Source organism: Lissotriton vulgaris, chromosome 9 (assembly GCF_964263255.1).
Source record: "Lissotriton vulgaris chromosome 9, aLisVul1.2, whole genome shotgun sequence".
NCBI classification, from domain to species: domain Eukaryota; kingdom Metazoa; phylum Chordata; class Amphibia; order Caudata; family Salamandridae; genus Lissotriton; species Lissotriton vulgaris.
In genome coordinates, this window is record NC_141697.1 from 626,740,862 (window position 1) to 626,766,116 (window position 25,255).

General features: G+C 45.0%; 1 protein-coding gene across 1 annotated transcript in view; it reads left to right on the plus strand.

Moving 5' to 3' along the window:
- LOC147691986 (cytochrome P450 2C16-like) overlaps window positions 1-25,255 on the plus strand; it is a 307,127-nt gene that overhangs the window by 99,150 nt on the left and 182,722 nt on the right. The window contains exon 3 of the mRNA XM_086938279.1: window positions 19,808-19,957. Coding sequence (XP_086794405.1) covers window positions 19,808-19,957 — 150 coding nt within the window. The remainder of the gene's footprint in view (window positions 1-19,807; window positions 19,958-25,255) is intronic.

Below are 25,255 nucleotides of genomic sequence, written 5' to 3' on the forward strand. Positions count from 1 at the left end.
AATCAACACATTAAAAATAACAGTTTCATATTATGTACAATTTCATTTCCACATTACGATGTTTGGCTAACCTTAACATATTTCTAATACAAAGGTTCCCCAAGCCGAACTAACATCCTACAAAACATTTTAACTTGAAATTGTACATCCTAACGTTAAGGGCCAACGGCAAGGTCGTAACCGGTGTCAGATCCCTAAACCAGAATTACCCCCCCCCACTTGCGAGGGGCGACCGCACAGAGGCTGTACCTCATGTGCATCTACCAATTTCCCTTGACTTGACGGGGGCCCCAATGAACTCGACGCCATTTAATGGTCGTCCGAGGACTCGTGTGAGGTGTCTAGAAGGTAGCGTAAACCCCCCTCCCCACCCCACACAACTTACCACATCTGCCGTCGCAGGTGTCCTGGCCCCGGGAAATTCCCAGGAGGGGCCCGTAGCCCCTCCGATCCAGGAAGGGGCCTTGACCGCCTTCCCTTTCCTTTCGGCGGCCCATCCTTAGAAGGGACCGCCTCCCCATTGAGGGGCCAATGGCCACCTCCCCCGGGCGCTCCCATCCGTAATGGGTGACGCCCCCCCCATAGGGATCTTCCAATTACTGCTCACCGATCATGACCTTACCGCCACAGGCCGGATAGTTGACCGGCTATCCGGACCCCCCACAAAAAACTCCTGCCTAAAGGTCATGCTTTAAACTCTTTAGCCAAGCTATGAGGTCTCCTATGAGTAACTCATTCCCCACCCGGGACAAATGGACCCCATCACCCAAATACATACTGTCCCCCTGGATACAACCATGCGGAATACAATGCAGTGCACTTGAACGAAACAATCTACCCAATTTGTTATTCACTTTCTTCACAGAATGATTTAAAGCAGAAACCGAATTCGCCCCCCGCCACACTCTACGTGGAATCATATGGGACCATGCAATTGTGCACCCTGGAACCCTTCTCGCCAACCAACTTACTGTGGAAAGTATCGCCTCGAGAAGAAGTCGTCTACCAGTGGTCACCAAATCGTTGCCCCCAAGATGGACTATGATTATAGATGGCGGTGACCTCGTCCGCCCTAACAAGCCCTCGAAAAAGGATTGAAACTGGTCAACACAGAGCCCGCCCCTTCCGTAGAAGGTCACCCTGTACCCGTATTCCCCAGCCATGTGAATCATGTCACCTGCTTTGAATACGTCCGCGGCACGCCTCACGTATGAGTGGCCCACGACCTACACCACTTTTTCCGCAGCCGGTGATGTTTGACCGCTGGTCCCCAGGTGTCGGGTCGACTGCACAGTCCGCCCCGCCTCGTAAGCTTGCGAAACTGTAAACCAAACAAAAACAAGAAGCGTGAGTACATGATAGCAGCTTCACAACATGTGCAACCGCACATACCTTTTGTAACAATTCGAGGACCAACGCCCCAAACGTTTCACTTTTTCTACACTCAGACCCCTGGCTGTAGCCTCAGTAGCAGCCCCTATCCGAAAGGAATGGGTCCCAAAGTCGCCGGGGTTCAAGCCCGCGGCCGAAATTGCCATTGCAAGCACCCGCTGGAACTGAAACCTCGTCAGTGGGGTGGCATCAGCGTGCCTCAACAAGGTCCCCCCCCATGATGACGCCCTCTGCGCTAAATATTCCTCTACGCAAACAACAGGGCACATGGGAGATCCGGGAATCCGATGTATGACTACACAATCCCCTATCGCACCCTGATCGGCCTTGGACCTGACAAACGAGACAGTCATCATCTCCCTCTTTACCTGAATGTGCTCTCGGCACAGTCCCCCCACCGTATCCCGCTTGTTCTTCGCCACCAGTTCGCTTACCCGCATTGCCCCATGGAATGCTAACGCAAAGGCGGCCCGGAATAACCCTGTTTCATACTGGGATGAACATGTCGCAGGGAGTACGGATAATAACAGGGCCAACCTATCCAGACCTATCGGGTGCCTCTCATCTACTCTGCGACCCTCAAGGCGTTGCCACCCACGTAGCGCTTTCTGCACTACAAAAGACGCTGTCGGGTCCTGGATCCCATGAGCCCTTGCCATAAAGGAAATGGCGGCCCGATGCCTCTGGGCCGTAGCTACGGATTTGCCTGCCTGATGTAAAGACAGCAAGAATTTTACGACAAGCTCTTCCTGGCCCCAAAGCTCCCCCCTAGCAGAACCCAAAAAGGACCAATAGGAACGGAACGCCCCTTCATATGCCTTCCTCGTCCTGGGTGCTAAACTCTCTCCCACGAGGTTTTGTAGTTCGGGGCACCGAGAGACCAGAGAGCTTCGGGAAAGGGTGCCGCTACCGTGTCCGCTGTGGGCAGAAAACCCCAGAAGGCCTGCATACGGAAACGAGAAAGCGCATCAGCCGCTTGGTTCAGTACCCCCGGGACATGTCTTGCCCTAAAGAGCACATTCAACTGCTTACACAATAACACAATTTCTTTGAGCAGTCTCAGAATCCATTTGCAACGTGCTGCCTGACTATTGATACACTCAACCACGGTCATGTTATCAGACCAGAACACCACAGAGTGATCCCGAAACCCCTCAGGCCATGTTTTCAGGGCCACCAAAATAGAGAAGAGTTCAAGAAAAGCAATGTTACTCGTCAGTCCGCACTCGTGCCACCATGACGGCCATTTTTGAGCCGACCATTGCGTACCTAATATGGCGCCAAAACCCACACTCCCCGTCGAATCTGTCCACAGCCCCAGCTCCTCGGAGGACACCGCCGGCTTGTTCCAGACAATTCGACCATTGAAATCCGCCAGAAATGCCAACCAAATGCGCATGTCCTGGCGAATCTCTGCCGAGAGCCTCGTGCGGTGGTGTCCTTCCTTAAGACCGACCATGGCTTGTGCAATAGAGCGGGAAAAGGGGCGGGCCATTGGCATTACTCTAAGGGAAAAATTCAACTGGCCCACCGTTTGCTGCAATTGATGCAAGTTTACCTTAGTCTCTCGAATACATGTTTCAAGGGAGGCCCTGAATTTTACCACCTTTTCTTTGGGTAACCGAAAGCAACCCTCCTCCGAATCGAGCTCTATCCCCAGAAACTCAAGTGAAGTCGAGGGACCCACAGTCTTACCTGATGCCAATGGCACACCAAAATGATTCATTAAGCCACAAAATTCATTTAAAGCCTGTCCACATTCTGGATCCCCGGCTGCCCCCAGGAACAGAAAGTCATCGAGATAATGCATAACATGTTGAAAACCCGTCTTTCTCGTGAATACCCATTGCAGAAAACAACTGAACTTTTCAAAATAAGCACAAGATATGGAGCATCCCATTGGCATACATTTGTCCATGTAATAGCGACCCTGAAACATGAAACCAAGGAGACGCTGATCGTCTGGGTGTACCGGGAGCAACCGGAACGCTGACTCGATGTCTGATTTTGCCATCAGCGCCCCGGGCCCCAGGCGATTCAACATGGCGACGGCCTCATCGAAAGATGCGTACCGCACCAAACACACTTCCGGGTCTATCGCATCATTCACGGAAAGACCTCGCGGGGCTGACAAATTATGTATTAGCCTAAACTCACCCGGGTCCTTCTTGGGGACCACCCCTAAGGGGGAACAAACAAAGTTAGCAACCGGTGGTAAATCGAATGGACCGGCAACCCGCCCTCGAGTCACCTCTTTCCCAATCTTTACCTGTACCACCGCCGTATGCTGCAGTACCGACAGTTGGTTCTTACAACTTGTTTTACCCTGAAAATTCCCCACTGGAATGCGGAAACCATACGAAAACCCGTCTCGCAACACTCCAGCGGAGACATGATCGGGGTATTCATTGAGCCAAGGAATCATAGCCATGGTATCAACCGGGGTAGGTAAAGGCGCCCCTCGGACTATTTCAGACCTGTTTGGCGCTTCCCCTACCACCGTTATCACCCGTTTTGGCTCTGCACATGGTCTCGGGATGGGAGGACTGTCCACACCCCCCACAGTCGTGTCTAAACTTGCATGACCCCTGGGGCCTCGTACATTTTCCCCTGTTAAAGTTCCAACAAATCCCCTTTTTACCCGTGTTGCCACTCGACTTCGAGTGATGCTCGTTACCTGCCCCCGTCCGAAAGGACGTTCCAGAGGATTGGCGGGAAGATTCACCCCCATTACCCCCCGACAATGGTACCTTTAACATGCCTGAATTCTCCATTTTTTGCCAAGAAATAGAGTCATAACAATCCCAGGTCAGAGCTGGGTCATGCTCTTTGGCCTTCCTAAAAACATTGTCATAACAAAACCACTGATTGCCCTCGTATGATTGAGAATACTCCATGATACGTGTCTGATATATGGGCAACTCGGGCAACAACTCAGGCCTTCGCTCCCCCATAATTGAGGTGAATATGCCAAACGCTCTGCCCCAAGTACCTATGTTCTCCTCAACCTTAAAGGCGGCCATTTTGGCGCGCCAAACACTCGGATGCAGAAGCTCTTTTTGGCCCTTCACATGTTCGATCTCGTAATGGTCGGTAAGCAAAGAAAACATGTTCACATACTTATCAGCCCAAATCTTTTCCTTAACTTCGAGTGGAACATGCTGGGCCACTTTCTCCCTTCGTGAGGGTACAGACCCCTCCCCCGCAATCGGCAGTAGCCGCTTACCTGAACTAGGAGCTGTAATCGCTGCCGAACTCGTGCCCGCTGCGGTATCGCCCACCGGAACCTGTGGGGGAACAGAAGATGGTGCCTTCGCAGCCTCTCTAGATTCTCGCAATTGCTTCATTACTGCCCTGGCGTCCTCCGCCGTGGTGCCCTCGCTATCTTTTCCCAACCACGCTGCCAGTTGTGCAGCCAACTCGGGAGGCATATCCTCCCCGTTCACGGGGGTGACTACCACGGGGATCGGATGTCCCTCCTTCGGAACCGGGATTGGCTCCTCTATCGGTGTATCGGGAACCGGGGCCTCCCCCCCAGGTGCCCCCCTCTTGGACCTCTTGCCTCTCCCGCTAGGGACTACTCCCGGCAATGCTGGTCCGATGATTCGCTTCGGGCCTCCCGCCCCGTTCATTGCCGCCATCTGCTTTTTCAAATCGGCTATGTCCTTCACGAGCATGCGGAGCATCTGATCGGTACCGACCCGCTTTCCGACCTTCTTGCCCGGCATTCTCCAACGAAGATATCTGTAAGAACAAGAACAAAATTACAACGCTCAAAATTGGCTCTTCGTTCCGTCTCGAGCTCGCGTGCAGCGGGGAGGTGCAGCTTCAGAGCACAGGAACAAGAGGATGCTTTCTTGGCTTGTTGCTCTTTTTATCCGTCTTCGGGCGGGCGTAAACCCGCCTCCGCCCGCCTCCGGGGGCGTGGCTGGCGGCTTCAGTGCCTAGGACAACCCACTCCAGGGCGGGAAAAAGCGCGCCCCGGCTACGCCGCTTCGGGCATACCAGCCGAGACTCGCCTCCCGCCCAAGATGGCCTCCCGGGGGGATCGGGGTACTCCACCATACGTTCGGGGGGACCGAGTGGTCGCCCCTTTCCATTAGTAGTGTGTGGAGATATGAATATTAATTATGAGGCGAGTAGAGACCAAAAACAAAGATACTTGGGAAGTAAGCCACAAGTGTATAAGGCTTTGGCCAGTTATGACCTGACAGATGTATGGGCTGCTAAACATCCTACAGACCAAAGATATACATATTTCTCACGCCCTCATAAAAAATATGTAGGGATAGACTACTTTCTGGTTTCCTCCTCCATGCTTATGATGGTAGGAATCAGGAGACTACAGAAATTACTATCTGATCATAACCTGTTAATTATGGACCTAGCATTTCAAGGGGGGGGCTAAGCCCAATTCAAATGGCTATTCAATAGAACACTACTTACTAATGAGCTATATGTGAAATATGTCAGACATTGGGTGATACAATATTTTGAGATGAACCGGTATAGCTCATCACGTGGCATGGTCTGGGAGAGCTTCAAGGCTGGCCTCAGGAGGGAAACAATAAGTTTTTAAGGAAAGGCCAGGAAACAAGAAAAAGAGGAAAGAATGATTTGGTTGAAGGGCTTGGAGCATTAGAAAAAGAGCACACCCTAGCCATTAGGCAAAAACAAGAAGCTGCTGAGGTAACATTACGTCAGAAAATAGTGGTAGCAAAAGATGAAATTAACAGCTATTACAGTAGGAAGGAGGCGGCAGGTTTTCAAGCATATCAAAACGAGAGTTATTAGTACGGGGAGTCTGTGGGTAAGCTGCTGGCCCTAAGTACTAAACAGAGGGCCGTCAGGAATAACATCACTGGAAACAAAGGACAGGATGGCTGGCAGGTTACAGATTTGAAAGATATTATTAAGATCTTTGAGAGATTCTATCAGGACCTATACCAACAAGATAATCTTGACCCTTTTACCTCCGACAACACTGAAACAATTATGGGGGATCAACGTAGGGTGGACGAGGAAACAAGGCAGGAGTTAGAAAGGGATATAACAATTGAAGCCGTCTTACAGGCTTTACATTCTATGGCCTCGGGGAAAGTGGCAAGTCCTGATGGAATTCAACTGAAATTTTATAAGGCAATTCAGGAAGAGATTGCGTCCTTACTTCTGGACCTGTTCCTTGGAGTACCATATAGTGGGTTCCCCCAGAGTCCTGGCAGGGAGCAGATATAGCGATCTTTTTAAAAAAAGGGGAAGCCCGCAGACAACTGTGCATCCTATCGGCCCATATCCCTCATGAATGTGGATGCCAAACTTTACTCTAAAATTTTGGCCACTCAGTTAGGGAGGATCATAGCCCATCTTGTCTCACCATGGCAATATGGGTTTATACCGGGAAGAGGCACCACAGACCATATCAAGTATGCTATTGCCTTATTTGATTTAACTGAGGTAACAGGAGAGAAGATGGCTATGATCCTCCTGGATGCAGAGAAATCATTTGATCGAGTTTCCTGGCATTATTTATAGGGTATTCCTGCACAGAAAGGGTTTGGCCCAGGCTTTATAACGGCCATATGGGCAATAAACTTTAGAACTTATGCGAGATTACAAATATTGGGCTAAGAGTCAATACGTATCGAGGTGGCCAGGGGGACAAGACAGGGTTGTCCATGCTTTCCTATTTTATTTGCCCTATACATCGACTTATTTATCCAACAAATTCTACAAGATCAGACAATTAAACCAGTCTATTGCAACGGCTTTGAAGCTGAGATTATAGTTTATGCCAACAACATTGCTGTAGTGACCACAGACCCCGAAACAGCAATAATACAAATACAAAAAGTGATTGGGGAGTGTGGCCTGAAATCAGGCTCCTATTGAATGCAGGGAAAACGCAGATCATTTGTAATTCCAAAACCCCTTGTGAGGATCCCCGAAGGCACAGGGACATTTTAAGGATTTTGGGGGCCCTGGGTCACACGTATTTGGGGGGCCCCTGCTTTGATACCCTTTTTGGCCAGGGCACTGACAGTGCACAGGCACTTACGTCCAAATTCTAAATTTGTTTACATCTAATATTCAGGGATAGTGATGTGTGTTTGTAATATCGTAACACAGCAGCAGCTCACTAATATTACTGCAAATTATCTCTGTGACATCCTTCCGTTTCTCATATCTGAAGTCCTGTTTTGCTCTAAAATAAACTTTTTTTATGGATGTTGCATGAAACATAAACGTAACATTTCTCTGCAAACTGTCTGTAATACACTCACGAGCCACACATACAAATAAATTAAAGGGAAACAGTATTTGAAAAATCTGTTTAAGAATTATTCAAGGTCATCAGGGCAAGAGTCTCTGCAAAACAGGGCTGGCTCTATCAGGGGGCCCCCTAAAAAGGCTAGGCCCTGGGCCAGAGACCACTTTGCCCATGCCTTAAAATGTTTCTGCAAAAGCAGGATGTATCAGTTTACCCTGGGATCAAAGTCAGCTGCAGGGTTGGCTCCATTTGGAAAATAAATCTGTCCCCCCTGTGATAATCAAGATTAGCATGGATTGAAGGTATATGGATAGACTCCATCTTTCAATAATTGGAAGGTGTAAAGCACTTAAAATGGGGCTCTTTCCTAAGGTATTATATCGGTTTAGATATATCCCACTTGAAATCAAAAGCCAACTCTTAAAGAAATTGGACTCGATTTTTAGTAACTTCGTCTGGCGATACAAGAAAATTCAGCGATCCCTTAAATTGCTAAAGCTACCGCAAGAACGCGGAGGCTGGGCGGCCCCTAATTTAGGATTTTATTACTATGCTGCCTTTCTGCAGCAGATGACAGTATTAGTATCACCAGGAAATGGAAATATGACTACCAAGAACCAAAAGGTCAGCATGGACATCCCCTCCATATATGAGCTGGCTATGGGTAAGGTAGGGCAGGGAGTATTCCTTTGGCAAATAGAGGCCAGTTATTATAAAAAGACTCAGTTTAAGGTGATGATAGCAATCTGGAAGATCTGAAGTAAAATGGTCGAACTCATACAAATACATAAATATAATACATACACACCCTTGTGGCGATCCCCTCTATTCCCTGAAACAATGTACAACAATCTGGGCAGGCAATGGGAGGAAAGGGGCATCACAAAGGTAGTGGATCTTTTCTCAACCAACCAGAGGTTCTCATTTATAGATCTGCAACAGAGAAATGGAATAATGGCAGGGACTCATTTTAAGTACAAGCAGATCAACAGCTTAAACCAAATAGGGAGGGAAAAGATCTCTACAAATAGAATCTCCCTGGTGGACGTTTTGTTTCACCCTCAGACTAGAATCAAGTATATATATATAAAATACTAATGGACACAGCCCCCGATTACCTAGAAAAGGTAGAAACTAAATGGGCCAGTAAATTGGGAAACCCTGACATGGATCTATATCAGTCAATTGCATTAGGAAAGGGAACATTTCTCTCAGCAAATTTAAAAGCCCAACATTATAAAACTATCTTTGACCTCTATTTTACTCCAGCTAAGCTTTTTTGCTGGGGTAAAAGAGGGGACGACAAATGTCCTCGATGTGATTAAGGACCGGTGGATACAATACATATGTTTTTTGGATGTGAGATACTAGGGCTCCTAAAGGAGGGAATAGAGGAATTTCTCCTACTGGCATTGGGGGGCACAGTCCATATAACTCCAGCACTGAGGCTATTGAGATATGACGACAAAGAGCAACGTGATGTAAGGCAGAACGACTTTGTCTTTATTGCAGTGGCCGTAGCTCGGCTTCTATTGCTACACAATGGAAGGATGTCGACCCCCCCTACGTACCATGCCTGGCTGGGCCTCTTGATGGCCATATATATTCTTTAAAGATCATTGTACAACTGCAAAGGTCGGCATCGCTGCAAGAGAGGCTGTAAAATCTGTGATCCAATGAGCAAATGGCCTACAAGGCATAAAGATGGAAGGGTCTGGCTGGTCTAGGTAGGTAGAGGAAAGAATGGGTAGGATAGTGGATTGATTCCCCTATGTATAATAGTGTAGGAGGAAATATTATTTGTATCGATCTCTATTAATGGGGGTAGATAGATGTTATGTTTCAATATCTATGCCATTGTTTCTAAGCTATTTTGTATTGTCTCCGGGTTTACCCTCTCTTCTCCTTTGTCTCCTGTACCCCTCTAATTGTTCTACATTGTTTGTTTTGACTGTTTGTATGCTTTATATGATGTATATACATGAAATTGTACGAAATCTTTTGAAAATTGATGTCTGAAAATAGCTATATATGTATTTATGAATGTTTACTTAGTCTTTCCAAATGTAAAAAAAAAAGAAAGAAAAAGGACCAACTATTACTTATCAAGGATATTTCTTATAATTTAATACGCGTTTAACATACAACCATTGTGAACAAAGGGTTAGGTGACGAATATGGGATTAAACCGTGGCAAGAACCATTCACCCAAGTTGTTATGCTTACCCTAAAGTTTGGGTTTTCAAAGATCATGCCGTCCTGGAGAGTGGCGCTGCCTTACTGTCACACTCTTTGCAGGTAAAAATCATTCATTAGGGTGAGACAAAGCTCTCAATTCATGTTATATTACAAATCTATCTTAATTATAGAAATTCCATGAGTTTCTAGTGTCTCTGAGGGGTCAGTTAATATTCTTGGAATGCTCCCACCAGAGGCCAGTACTTCGTACCATAGCTACACTCACGAAATGTGCCAATGCAGGTTCAATGCAATAAGTTGCTTTCGTTTAAATATTGACAGGAGCCAGCAAAAAATATACTTCAAAGTATTAGAATAAAACAACTTGCCATGGTTAGATGTATTACAAGTATCACAGAAAATAAGTTATGGAACATTCTTTTCTGATTAACTAAAATCCAGCCTTCCAGCAGCCTTTCCTGATTGGCCAACCTTTGCCAGGCTGAGTCAAACTGCTCTGATGAGGTGTGAAGTGGCCTGCATAGAGACATAGGGTATCTGGTGGGAGGAGATCTGAAAACTGAAGAACAAAAGGCAGGAAGGGGGCTGGGTAGCCAAACTGGTCTTCAAAGAGGTCATGACAGTTTGGACAGGACACGGGTTCACCCTTAGCCCCAGTAATTGAATTAGCAGAGGGGCTGGAAGGGGAGTGTTAGGGAAACTTAGCCAAACCAGTGGGTTGTCTTAGCCAGATCTTAACCTCCAGGAGAGAGTTTCTCCATTTTAGATTTTAAAACATGAGTGTTTTCTGGGACAATTATATGCCACAGTATGAAAGAAGTGTTTGTACCTTAGGGTGACACCCTGCATCTCATTGGTCAGGGGTGCCGTGCTGCTTGTCTTCAAAGGCCACTGGATAAATATGGGAGAGCTGGCCAGAAACTCATATCTCTGCCTGAAACTACAAGGACAGCCCTGCTGAAACCCTGGCCTGCACTAAGATGATTGCACTCTGAATGACTGCACCTGTTGTTGGGAACTACAGTCCTAAGGATTTTGCCTCGCTTTAAAAGGAGTTGGAGTTTACCCCCTGAAGGCAATAGGTTTAAAGAGCTTCAACTGCATCATCTACAGCAAGAAGAACCCTGATGACCACATTTAGTTGAACTTTTAAAGGATTTGACCAGGTGCATTGTGATAGCCGTAGCCCCAACATTCCAAGGAGCAACTCAGAGCTTCTGGAACTTTTGGTAAAAAGCTCCATAAGGTTACGATCCATAAACAAAATTCAAGCTGCCGACGTTGAACCGCGACCTTGCCTGTATTTCAGGTTAATCCTGCTGAAAGTTCCGGAGCTCAAGACTTTCAGGATTTCACAAAGGCCTCGCACTGAACCAAGCCGCCATTGTCGACTCGAAACTCAGTCTTACGAGGAGCCTCGCTTGACACCGAGAGAAAAAGCTACAAAATGTGAACAAGTCAGAAGGTAAAAACTTGACCGGGCCCTACTGCTAAGTATATCCGACCAGCACTCCATCGTGGTCAGCCTGAAACTTTGACTTTGTCCCGTTGACGCGCAACCAGATATCCTAAAGTGGCGCTTTTGCCTTTTAGGCACTAGAAAGTGTTTATTCTTTAAACATTCATATCTCCATTTCTCTACATTGGATGTTTGTTATTGTGGTGACATTGTAATCATAAAAACATTTCCTTCCTATTTTTATGAATTGGTTTTGGATTTGTATTATTTGTTGTGTCTTACGTATTCAATGTATTGTTGTTTTTACACACCTGTCTCCTTAGTTAAGCTTCCCTGCTGGTAGCCAGCTACTGAGGGAATCATTTATTGAGACCCTGATTGAGACTATATATTGTGATTGTGGCCTTCCTACTCATGTAATGCTGAGTGGGTTGTGGGAGGTTGGAGTCCACCAGATTCTTAACCTCATATGGGTACTTTGGCTAAATCTTTAGTGACAAAGGGTCTAGAAAACTAATTCCAAAGTACTGTTCTTGATAGAAATCTAAAAACTATTCAGAGAGGTGGAATAGAGAGACAGGGATAGGTAAATAAGGATATTTTAGTCAGAGACAGAGAACAGTAAAGAGAGAGTGGTGCGCTAGAGGAAGTGAGATGAAGTAAGGAGAGGGACAATCACTCATCCAAGCAAGGACATTACTGTTGCCCATGCCTTTGCATCTCTGTTCTGAATCTGCAACTTCTTACTTCAGAAATATAGGGAGAAACTAATGGTCAAGTAAGCTGACTGCAACCATTCTCTCCCTTTGCAATGCAAGCAATGCTCTCAAAGCATTGACATTGTTTTAGACAGTTACTTACATCCTCTACTTTTCTGACTTATTTTTTGCTGACTTTAGGACTCTCTGGACTTTACCACTGCTAACCAGTGGTAAAGTGCATTCGCTCTCTCCCCTAAACATTGTACTTTTGGTTCATCCGCAATTAGCCTATTTAATTCACTTATCGGTCCCAAGTAAAGTGGTACACACTGTACACAGAGCCAGTAAATTAAATACTACTAGTGGTCCTGCAGCACTGATTGCGCCACCCACTGAAGTAGCCCTTTAACCATGCCTCAGGCCTGCCACTGAAGGTTAGGTTTTACACTGCCAGGTCAGCCTGGCAAAATAAACCTTTTACAAGGCCTAAACCTTCCCTTTTTATACATATAAGTCACTTCTAAAAGTAGGCCCTGGACAACACAGAGGGTAGAGAGAAATGTATTTAAAAAGCAGGACATGTGCTTTAAAGTTTTACATTTTCTGGCAGTGAAAATCTCTCAAAGTGTTTTTTCACTACTGCAAGGCCGATCTCGCCCATAGGATATATTGGAATTACCTTATGACAATTTATATGTGGATTTCCAGTTGGGAAGAGATTTGACCCCTAAGTCAGATTTCTCTGGAATCTGAATGTAAAATCCTAACTTATGGTGAAGCTGAATTTAAATTACAGTTCAGTTTATGCCAGTTTTGGAAAGCTGACATTTTCATACTATAACAAATGTTGTCCCTGTGCCAGTCTCTTGATCAGTGCGGCATGGGGGATAGCTGAGTTTTGTGCGTACCTCCTAGATAGCCATACACAATGGGAGCTTAGGTGTGACTTGATGGGCCATCCTGGGAGGATGGGAGGGAGGAGCTGGACACAGTCTCACTGACACCTGAAAAGGTTGTGTTCTGTCCCCACACAAATGGCTGCATACGCCCCTGTAGTGGGTTTGGAGCCAGGGCAGGAAGTGAGTACCTCTGTGCTTTTCAAATACCTGTCTGCGTGGTTTTAAGTTTCAGGTCCCCAGGTCTGGTCCAGCTAATATTGGATATTGGATGCTTAAGCAAGGAAGACATTAATATACACCCGCTGGGCTTTTTCTATCAAACATGTACAAACCATGGTGGGGGAGCATTGAGGGAACCTGTTAACAACTCGGGCCCCTACAACTACGTGGTCCCTACTTTTAATAGATCTGAAGCCTTTGGTTCACTGGAGGATATCGATTGACTTGAATTCAACCCCAGTTCCTCTAGTTTTGAGACACAGGTCCAAAGGGAATTTTGTGTGGTCGATCCTGAAGTAGACATTCATGACTTAGGGGTATCACTATCACTAAAGTTAATTGCTAAGAGAGGAGCTATTAAAGTGGTTAATAATATTGTGGGAGAAGTTAGGGACAGTAAGCTCTCTCCGTCCAATGTTCATCCATGTGAGGGAGACACGGGTTACGGTCATGTACCCAACGAACAGTCTTCACTGCATAGCTTAAACCTGAGTTCCCCAAAAACCTCATTTATTATTAGTATCCTGGAACATTGCAGGGCTAATGTCTAAAATACCCCTACAACTACGTGGTCCCTACTTTTAATAGATTTGAAGGCTTTGGTTCACTGGAGGATATCGATTGACTTGAATTCAACCCCAGTTCCTCTAGTTTTGAGATACAGGTCCAAAGGGAATTTTGTGTGGTCGATCCTGAAGTAGACATTCATGACTTAGGGGTATCACTATCACTAAAGTTAATTGCTAAGAGGGGAGCTATTAAAGTGGTTAAAAATATTGTGGGAGAAGTTAGGGACAGTAAGCTCTCTCCGTCCAATGTTCTTACATGTGAGGGAGACACGGGTCACGGTCATGTACCCAACGAACAGTCTTCACTGCATAGCTTAAACCTGAGTTCCACAAAACCTCATTTATTATTAGCATCCTGGAACATTGCAGGGCTAATGTCTAAAATACCCTCGGTAGAATGGTCAACATATATTGAAGGCCATGATATTATGGCCTTTCAGGAAACTTGGTCTTTGGATCATGTGTTTCAATAGGGTTTTTTAAACTTTTCTAAAACAGCGCAAGCGGGCCTTAGGGGAAGACCCATGGGGGCCTCACAACTTGGGTGAGACAGTCAGATAGTTATAAGGTAGAGGAACTGTGTATCGACAGTATAGATATTTTTATAATTAAACTACAGATGTCTAATGTCCCCGATCTGTTGATCAAGTCAAGTCAGAGTTTCTTTATTTGGTTAAAATTTAAAACCATAAAAGCACAGATCACATCACAACTACCTCTTATATATTACACATTATAAATACGACATACATTAATACATATGCAATTTTTAAAAAGACCATTTACTGCCCATAGATACGCCCCCCAACCAAAAAACACCCTTGGCATTCAAATAAATACATTAAAAGTTTGTCACACACCAAAATGCTTAGATTAAAAATCTCATTTTACATAAAATACTTTGAAAAAAAAAGAAGAGAACCTACGCTATAATTGAAGTTTGTTTCTTTGCCTAATTGCCCCAGTAAAATAACTAGCTACCCCAAAGCACACAACCGAGGAAATGAGCATTTGCAAATAGGCTAGTGCAGGCCTAACTTGCTCAAAGTTAACCCCTCTTAACAAAGGTAAAATTAAATTTCTGCGCAATGGTACATAAAAATCACAAATTAAAACCATGTAGAGGGTATTCTGCTCTGAAAAATTATCACAAGGGCAGGGACCCAACGACCCCTCTTTTGAGAAGCCTTTTGGGAATGACAGCAACCAGGGGAGCATATTATACTTAAACCTTGTTAACACAAACAAGTGAAAGGGTTTGTTTATGTAAGTCAGGTATGGCTGTATGTCTCTAACTGAACTCAGCCTAACAAAGCTCCTCACTGAAGGTTTTGCTAGTTCCGCTTCCTCCCTTGCTGACATTACCCTATTCAGAAACTGGGTCTTCAGATTTCTAATGGTCACCTTTCCAAGGGCTCTAGGGTTTAAAAATAGACCAGGACAGCTCAATGAGTCCATTTGTGTCTCAACATAACGGATCCAGGGAATATCAGATCCCTTATCTAAAGACACACAGTCCTGGATAATCAACTGATCTGTTGATCATTAATGTTTATGCAAGAGGGTTGCCAGGTGGAAAAGCTTCCAGTACTGTTGCTCTCTTAGATACTTGTTTAGACCAGTACAAAGGCGCATGTAATCTGATAATTGCCAGAGATTTTATTTGTTCCTTTGAATCTCTAGATGTCAACAATGTATATCTTAGTTTAGAGGAGGATGCTCAGTGGAACATCTCACCACTGGCACTTTTACCAAATAAAAAATGGACCGAAGCTGCGTTGCAGCTAAAAGTGCTATGTTTGGAATGGGGGTCAGGGCAGTCAACAGGATGTCCGCTTCTGACAGACAGGGCTTGCCAACTTACAATAACAGGTTGAGAAGTAGTCGTATAGACTTCATCTTTCTCAACAAGGAACTCTGGTCATCCTTAATAGACATGGTAGTTCAGGAGGGGTCTGAAAGTAACCATAACCCCCTAGTACTATCAATGCAGCTTAAGGGATTTTCTGTCACTGATTGTCCGTCAGCAGAAAGCGCCTTTGTAGAAGTGCAGCTTAGTAATGACACTAGGAGAGTTAAATGGATGTATTAATAAAGAAGAGCAATTGGAGCAGATGAGGCAGCTGGTGGTAAGTGCAACAGCCAACCTTCAAAGTTGGGTTACATAAAAGGAAACTAGCTCCAAGGTCCTCCAGGTCCACAATGAATTGTTTAATAAGCTTAAAGGCTTTTTTATTCCAAAGGTCAACAAATCTCAGATTTTTTTTAGCCCTAAGGTGGCCACATGGTATGGGAAATCTTGTAGAGAGGCTTACAGGGCCCTAGCCAGGGCAATTAGATCTATGAATATGGGAGACATCAAAAGGGCATAAGTTAGCCCAACAGAAAGCTAAAAGGGACTGGGATGAGCAACATTGAGATGAGCTATTCAAGGATAGTAAAGGGAGAAACATGGTCACTTTCTGGCATCTTGTGAAATGGGGCAGGGGCATACCAAGTCAGGCCCCAATTAACCACATAGCCCCCGAACAGTGGGTATCTTATTATAAGGCCCAGTTTGCTATAGAGGAACAAGTTTGTAATGCCTCTAGTTAACTCCTCTTTGCACTTTACTAGGCAAGAGTTAGAATTGGCGTTAAATTCAGTCCCGAGAGGCAGTGCGCCCGGGTTGGACTGTGTTCCAGCTGATCTGTTCTTGCATGATAAAGCGATCTGGGTAATATATATCCAGTTACTTGCAAATGCCATTGCCAGTGGTGCCCCCATACCAGACACTGGGTCAGGAGCAGAAATCCTTCCAATTTTTAAGAAAGGGGACTGCTCCAACCCAGGCAATTATAGGCCCATAAGCCTCATTGACATACAAAATGTCACAGCTAGGCTGGTATTGAGTCGAATCCAGGCCTGGATCAACAAATTTGATATTCTATCTCCATTGCAGGCAGGGTTTTGCTCAAATACCAGCACTATCAACCAGGTTTTTAGGTTTGTTTTAATTTATTGGCGTGTGGTGATCATAGGAGATGGTACCATTCATGTGGCTTTTATAGATCTTAAGTCGGCTTTCGACTTAGTTCCACGTACCAAAATGTGGAGAGCATTTGCAGAATAGGGCATGCCATTGGAATTACTGGCTTTTTTAATTACACTACATAATTCCAATTTTGCACAGGTACGCTGGGGACAGCAGGGGAGTGTTACTAATAGGTTTCCCATTGCAAAAGGGGTTCGACAGGGGTGCGTTTTAGCACCAACCCTCTTTTCCCTGTACATCAATAGGGTAGTGCAGTATTTTAAGAATCAGCCCACCGATGCTCCTACTCTAGCAATCATGAAGATCCCTTTGCTCAGGTTTGCGACTGATTCTCTGATAATCTCTAAGACTAAAAAAAGGTCTCCAGATGGCCATTGTTAGATTTGAGGATTTTTGTTGGGGTCACGATCTTATAGTTAATGTGGAGAAAATCAAATTCATGGTTCTACAAAAACGCAAGATCATAAAAGGTAGAGTAGCCATGAACGAAGTCACTCTAGAGCAGACTCATGTTTTTACATATTTGGGTATTACTCTAGGTAGAAAACTCAATTGGACACCACACATTGACCAATTGGTCCTTAAACACGCTCAATTGTCTGGTGCCCTTCTGAAGGAACAGCGTCTTTCCCATACTAAGCCTGTAGCTCCGGTCTTAAAAATGTACAACTTTAAACTTAGCACCTAGGTTTTATGCGGGGCAGAATTATAGGGATTTGACAACTTAGCCCTCTTGGCAACAGCCCAAAATAAATTAATGAACGGCTTAACCGGTCTTCCCCAATAAACACCATTGTTGCCCCTCTTTTTAGACCTGGGTTGCCATTTTAACGAGGACACGGCACAATATAGACCAGTGGCCTACTGGAGAAGGCCTTGGGTTACACTTGGGTTTTATACGGGGCAGAATTATGGGGATTTGACAATTTAGCCCCCTTGGCGACAGCCCAAAATAAATTCATGAGCGGTTTAACCGGTCTTCCCCAATCAACACCATTGCTGCCCCTCTTTTTAGACCTGGGTTGCCATTTTAAGGAGGACACGGCATGATATATACCAGTGGCCTACTGGAGAAGGCCTTGGGTTACACCAGAATTGTCCCTGTACGTCCAGGCCCTCCTCGAAGTAAGGGAGGCCGATCGTGTGTGTAAAATCCCCTGGCCGAGATAGGCTAAAGATATATTGAGCGAGATGGGGATGATATGGCTGTGGAAAAACCCTGTAGATAATGTTTTTCCTTCAAAAGAGGAATTCAAGGCGATGTATTGGAACATGGTCAAATGAAGCGTTTCTCCTCCTTAACAAGGCCGCCATTAACAAGGGAGTTCTTAGAGCTTAAACATGATACAGAGTTTGAAGGGTACTGGGATTTTATCACTATTTTTACTAATAGGAAACTTTACCACCAACTAAGAGGGGGTTCACTCCCAATTAATTTGTTTGTTAGTAAATGGCGAGCCACGAATCACAGCAAATGCCCATTTTGTCCAACTCAGAATGAATCCCTAGTACGTATTTTATTTATTTGCCCCATCTATAAAACTCCTAGACACAAGTGGCTTAAACCTATGTATTTGTCTTTGGGCATTAGCTCTGGCAACGAAGCATTCAGGATCTTAAAAACAGAAACTGACGAACCCATAGTCATTGCAGTTGCCAAATTTCTTAGTTGGATGTGGGTCATACGAGCAAAAAAGATAAGATTATGTTAACTCGTTTTAAGTGTACTGACCTGGTCATTTTTTATTATCAAGCTGAATCTACTGTTAAATATCTTTGTGGTACAACCGTTAAAAGTTTTATTAATTTTTAAATATGTATTTATTATACATCTATGCAGTTTATCATTGTGGATCTATTCTCCCTGTGACAATAATATTTAGACATAACCATGTAACTTCTTATGAAAATGAACTAGATAAATATGTTTTAATTGTGAACATCTTTCATGATTTTTAATCGAAATAAAGACATATTGAAATTGACTGCATTGTAAAGGTTTTGCGTTGTAATGACTGCGTTGTAAGGGTTGTTTCCCATACTAAAATAAGAATCAGCTGCATGCATGAAGCAGGCCCCATTTAAGTAATTGATAAAAATCATGTCAGTCATTTTGCCAGCCAAAGATGGATGCTGTTTAAGCCAAATGAAGTGTGGCATCATATGTAGGAAAACTGACTGTTTGTTAAGCAAAGTCAGGTGAGTATTGCCTTTCAAAACCTAGCAGTGTCTAATTTCATGGGGTGGAGAGGATAAAAATGAACCCACTTAGAGAACAGGATGATTTCTTCTAGTAATTATTAACTTCCTGTTCAGGCTTAGAACATATTTCTAAACCTCTCTTGATAGGAAGATCTGAGACCCTGTGGATCTACAAATCTTTCTGAATATAACCACTGCCACAAAGAGCCCCCAAATATCAAGCATGCTAGTCTGTACTGATGAACAACATTGTTATTCACTGAATGGCTTTTCCATAGGTCATGATGGTTGTCATACAAATTGCTTCCTCCAAAAATGTGTCTTCATTTTGGGATGTGACTTCCCTCCAAATTTGTATTATTAGGTAGAATTATGTCCCTCAAAATAGTATCATCAATGGTCAGTTATTCACAGCAATACAATGATGGCATTGAAGGGCTGAGGTATTGCCCAGATGGGATATTGGCAGTGGGCAAGTGAAGGTCCCACATGTGGTTGGATTAGGTAACGCCAAAGGTAGAGCTAGGACAAGCGGAGGGTGTGTTTACTTGGGCTCTTGAATACCCCAGTTCTATTCTGTCTATGGTTGCATCCATGTCAAGTAGACTGTCTACCTCTTCCAGGTGATATTCATGAAATTGAAAGTTCTGAGTTTTATATGTTACTTTTCTGTTTCAAGTTGTTAAATGTGCAGCTAACTAAGAATACTGTGGAGTTAAGAAAACTAAAATCTATTTTATGAAACAGGCATAAGTGTAATGTTGCTGCAACACTGCCCAATATTCATAACTCTTCAACAGCATGGTTTTCGCTTCTTAAAGAAACATTTTATTTCTGAGAATAATCAAGTTTATATTTGTTCTAGGTGTTGTAGTTAGCAATGGAGCGCGCTGGAAGGAATTGCGGAGATTTTCCCTCATGACTTTAAGGAATTTTGGAATGGGGAAGAAGAGCCTTGAAGAGCGGATCCAGGAAGAGGCTCAGTTTTTGGTGGAAGAGCTTAGAAAAATTAAAGGTAATGGAGCTAACACAGAATGAAATATTAGTCATAATCCCACCCTCAAATCACACAAGTGCACTATCCCAGTATATGTGCAGAATAATAGAATACTACCTTTGGCCAAAGACAAATAATGTGTCCTTTGGCACTTTTTACGTGGGGGTGGATTAGGAGATGCTGAAAAGTAAATCTGCACTAGATTGCAGGCCTGGCTAATTCGCTCTGATTTTAGAGTCAGACACTTCTGTAAAGTATTTTAAAGCAAACTGATTTCTTACAATTTCATATTAAATTTGGGCTATTATTTTGCCTGTGAGGTATAATTACAAGTGAATATCTTGACAGCGGTCATACATTTTTTCAGGTCTGGCAAAAAGTTCATATAAGGACATTGTAGTAACTTGTTTTTCATAGTAATAGAGTTTAACAAACTATATGTTGCCCATGAAACCTTTTTTTTTTAAAACACTGGCAAAGCCAATAGATTTGATTTGAAAATGCTAGTATCTGACCATGTGGGCATGCATGAGTGCAATTTGCATGGGTTAGTACATTAAACCCTTGTTAATTGACTTTGTGAATGTTAGTAAAACAACATATCTGCAACTTGGGGGTGTTTCCCCCAAACTCCAGAAAGGAGCCTGCTCAGCTCCAACACAACACAAATAGCTGGGCCAGTATTTGGAAAGAATTATGCTTCTGCAGCAGAATTTTTGAAAATGAAGAGTGCATTTAAGTCACAATTAAACATGATGTCCATCAAGTAAACAAAAGAGATGTTGGAGAATGTTTGAAAGACTATAATTTCCACTTGCAACCCTTGTAATCTGAGATCTGCAGTTTCACATTCGTACTGAAAAGCATGATCCTACAATAACCAAAGAATTGGCTTCTCAGGGATCTGTGCAATAACCTGATAAATTCAACCTTTCATCTATGTGAAGCAGATAAATTGAGAACTGTTATGTTGAGTAATACCATTTGCTACTCATAGAACATCAACACACACACACACACACACACAAACACACAGATCTACAGATCTGAGAAATGCAGACTATTGGTGCAGTTTTAAACTGACATTTTGACCTGCCAAAATAAATCTATTGCCAGGGCTGAACCTTCCTTTTTAATAAATATAAGTCACTTCTAAGATAGACTATGAACAGCCTACAGGACAGGAAGCAATGTATTTAAAATGCAGGACATGCACTTTTAAGTATTACATGTCATTGTAGTCAAAAATTCATGAATTTGTTTTTCACTATTCCAGACCCTACCTCTCCAAGATAACATTGGAGTTACTTTATTATATTTAATAAGCTGTAACTTGGAACAGTATAAAAAGTTTATTTATTTATTTATTTTATTTTCAGACTCTTATATAGCGCATGGCTACTCAGGAGCATCCCAGCGCTTGTGCGGAGCCCAGAGAGTACACAGCGACGGGATCAGGAGCTATTTACATCACTGTACAAATCTAGCTTTATACTCTGCTGAAAAGCCATGTCTTCAATTTCCTTCTAAAGATCAGCAGGTTGGGTTCATGTCGAAGGGGGGGGGGTAGCGAATTCCACAGACTGGCTGCGTTCAGAAAAAAGAGACGACCCCCGGTCCTAGATCTATGGACTCTCCGGATCTCAGCTAAATTCTGATCATCTGAGCGCAGGTCTCTCCTGGACTAGGGCCTAATCAAGGTCCTCAAAATGGCCGGACCCTGTCCATGCATGACCCTATGTGTAATACATAAGGCCTTAAAAGAAATCCGTTCCCTCACTGGTAGCCAGTGTAGCTTCTTCAGGGCCGGTTTAGCCGACATCCTAGGGCCAGTGCCTGTCAGGATTCTAGCTGCAAAAGTTTGTGCGATCTGGAGCCGCTGGATTACCCCTGCAGGGGCGCCCAGGTAGATGGCATTGCCACAATCTATCCTTGATAGAACCAGAGATTGGACAAGTGTCCTTTTTGCTGCCTCAGGTAACAGGGGGAGGATCTTACGGATCATCCTTAATAATCCAAAACAAGTGGGCGTGGTTTTCCTAGCCTGATAACGGAAGGAAAGCTCCGTGTCAAGCCAGAAACCAAGGCTCTTGATCTCTGGTTTCGGCAATGGTCCTAATCCCATACAAAGTGGCCAAGCCTCTGAGTTATCGAGGGAGGCTCCCTTCCCCAGGAGCATCACCTCCGTTTTTCCTCCATTTAGCTTTAGCTGAGACTGGTCCATCCATCCCGCGACCGCCTCAAGGCACATCCTCAGATTAACAGAGGAGGACCCGTTCCTGTTCAAGGAGACCACAAGCTGGGTGTCATCAGCGTAGCTCACCAGCTGGATCCCGAATGGTGCCACTAGTCCCGCCAGGGGAGCCATGTACACATTAAACAGCGTGGGGCTCAGGGAGGATCCCTGCGGGACCCCACACTGCAATGGAACCGGGCACGAGGAGATGTTTTCCTCGAACTCCTTGAAGGCCCTTCCCTCCAGGAAGGACTTGAGCCAACTCAAGGCGCTCCCCGTGACTCCCAAGTTGTTCAGGCGGGCCAGGAGGGTATCATGGTTCACCGTATCGAACGCGGCGCTGAGGTCCAGGAGGATAATGGCCACGCTCCCACCAGTGTCCAGAATCCTCCTGGATTCCTCCACCACGCTCAGCAGCACCGTCTCGGTACCCTGCCCTCTCCTGAATCCAGACTGGGATGAGTGAAGCAAGTTGTTGGTCTCCAAGAAGGAGGCCAGCTGTTGGTTGATGTGCTTCTCAGTAAGCTTGCTAATGCCCGGGAGAAGAGAGATGGGTCTATAATTGGAAAAATCACTGGGGTCAAGTGAGGGCTTCTTTATTAAAGCTTTTACCATTGCCAATTTCCAATCCTTCGGAACAACTCCTGCCCTAATAGAGGAGTTCACGAGATTGGCAATGGGTGTGGATAGAGCAGGAAGCATTGATTTTATTACGCTCATAGGGGCGAGATTAAGTGGAGACCCGCTTTTAACAGAATTGATAAGAGCCGGGAGGGCTTCCTCCTTAAGGATGTCAAAGGCCTCAAGTCGTGGCCTGTAGTTCCCTCCCAATATATCAGAACAACCGGTTGGGCCAGCTAAGGAAACAGGGGGAATAGAAATCAAGATTTTTTTGATTTTAGTGTTGAAGAAAACCGCCAGATCTTCGCAGCGGGTACCGACTTGATCAGGGGAGGAAGGGGGATCAGGAGTTTTTAACAGTGACCTAGCAATCTGAAAGAGCTCCCTCGGAGCATTTGAGGCTGTCTCAATTCTCTGGGCATAGTAAGATGCTTTGGCCCGAGTAAGCGCCGCTTTGTAGAATTTAATGGATGCTCTGTAGATGTTCTTTTTCTCAGAGTCGAAACCTTTGCGCCATTGGCGCTCCTCTCTTTTGCACGTTTGTTTCAAGGCCTTAAGCTCGGCATTATACCATGGTTGGTGATGATTGATTTTTTTCTTGACCATAGTTTTTACCGGAAGTACTTTATCCAATGATTGAACAAGCCACTGATTAAAATCTGTATTAGCCCCATCCGGATCTGCATTAGGCGGGGGGCCGTGCTCCTAAGGTTATTTGCCCACTCCTCTCTGTCCAGCTTGGACCAAACCCTGGTCGAGAAAGAGTGAAGAGGTGGGGTGGGGATGCCTAAAGGCAGCTTCCAAGAGAAGCATATGACTGAATGGTCGGACCAAGGGACTGGGAGGGGGTTACTTACTGAGAGCCCTGTGGAGTTGGAAAAGATTGGGTCCAGAAGATTGCCACCAACATGCGTGGGGCCTGTGACCCTTTGAGTCAAGTCCATGGCCTCCAGGTCCTTAAGCAGATTAGTGGCTGTGGTATCTAATACCTGATTGAAGTGGATGTTCAAATCCCCTAGGACCAAGAAATTGGAGGTTCTACTTGCGAGATCCATTGAGGTCTCTATAAGCCCCTCGTGGAATCCGCCCAGGGAACCCGGCGGCCGGTAAATCAGCAGTCGGGATATGGACAAGACTGCGGATAGAGAGCAGAAGAAATGGAGGTTCTCGCAATCTGGGATGGGGGTATCATACACTCGACAGGTTATGTATTCCTTGTGGAGTATAGCAATTTCACCTCCCCCTTTAAGTCCTCTATCCTTATGTTGGATCAGATAGCCTGGGGGCAAGGCCTGTACTATGTCTGGGGCTGATGCAGCTCCCAGCCAGGTTTCTGTTACAAACAGAATATCAATGTCCAGATCGCTAATTAAAAGGGAAAGGTTGGTGGCGTGTTAGGGCAGCGAACGACAGTTAATTAATGCCATCTTCAACTTTCCCTTAGCGTCGTCTCCTTGATTTCTGAGAACTTGTAAGGGCAGTGGAAACAGTGAGTTTGTCCACTATTACAGTCCAAGGCATGCTGACAGCTCGGTGATAGTACTTGCCTACAGGAAAATAGGTCCTCCCGGGAGTAATGGGGGCTAGGGTTGGCCGGGGGGGCAGGGGTTCTAAGCCCTGAGCGCGACCCAGCGCGAACGGGCGCAAACGGGCTTACCTCTGGCGCACCTCCGGCGCTCATTAGGCGCTCCCGCTGCACTCGACCGCTGCGCGTTGTCATGGCCCGTTTTTGTAGTCTCTCCTCCCTCTCGCCGTAGCGCTAGAGCGCAGACCAAGATGGCGCCGAGTAGCGGCGCGTCCTCACCTAAGATGGCGCCTGTATGATGATTGGCAGTGACAGGGGACCCGCTAAGAGCGGTGCTTTGGATCGCCTAGAGCGAATTTTTACAGTGCGGGCAATGAGGGCAGTAAGTGCTTCCTAGCGCAGTTAAAACCAAGGTAAGAATAAAGTAAAATAACCAAGATATTAGAAGGGGGAAACAGTTAAAAATACGCTTCCTGATGCGCATGAACTCGCGCTGTGATCCCGAAGCGCAGCACCCAGGGGGCGCCTTTGTGTTTGATGTCTTTGGAATTGTAATAAAAATCATCTTTTATGGTGAAGACAGATATTTTGTATTACAATTTTGTAAATGCTACTTTTAGAAATTGCAAAAACAACAGTTGATAGACAGAATGCAGATCAATGTCCTACGTTCACCCCAGTACAGAGATCTGGGCCTAAATCCATCGTTTTTTTGCTCACATTGCCATTCCAGTTTAAACCCAGCCATATGCAAATCAGTCTTGACCCTGTGCCTCATGGGAACAGTCCAGCCCAAACTGTCAAGCCAGGTCCCCCCTGGAATGGAAACTAAGCATCTTAGGACCGGTTTCGAGGTTTCACCCCTCTTCAGCCAGGATAGCTTGAATCCAGTGGCATGGAGAGCACGGGACCCATGTCTGGGCATACCCGTCCC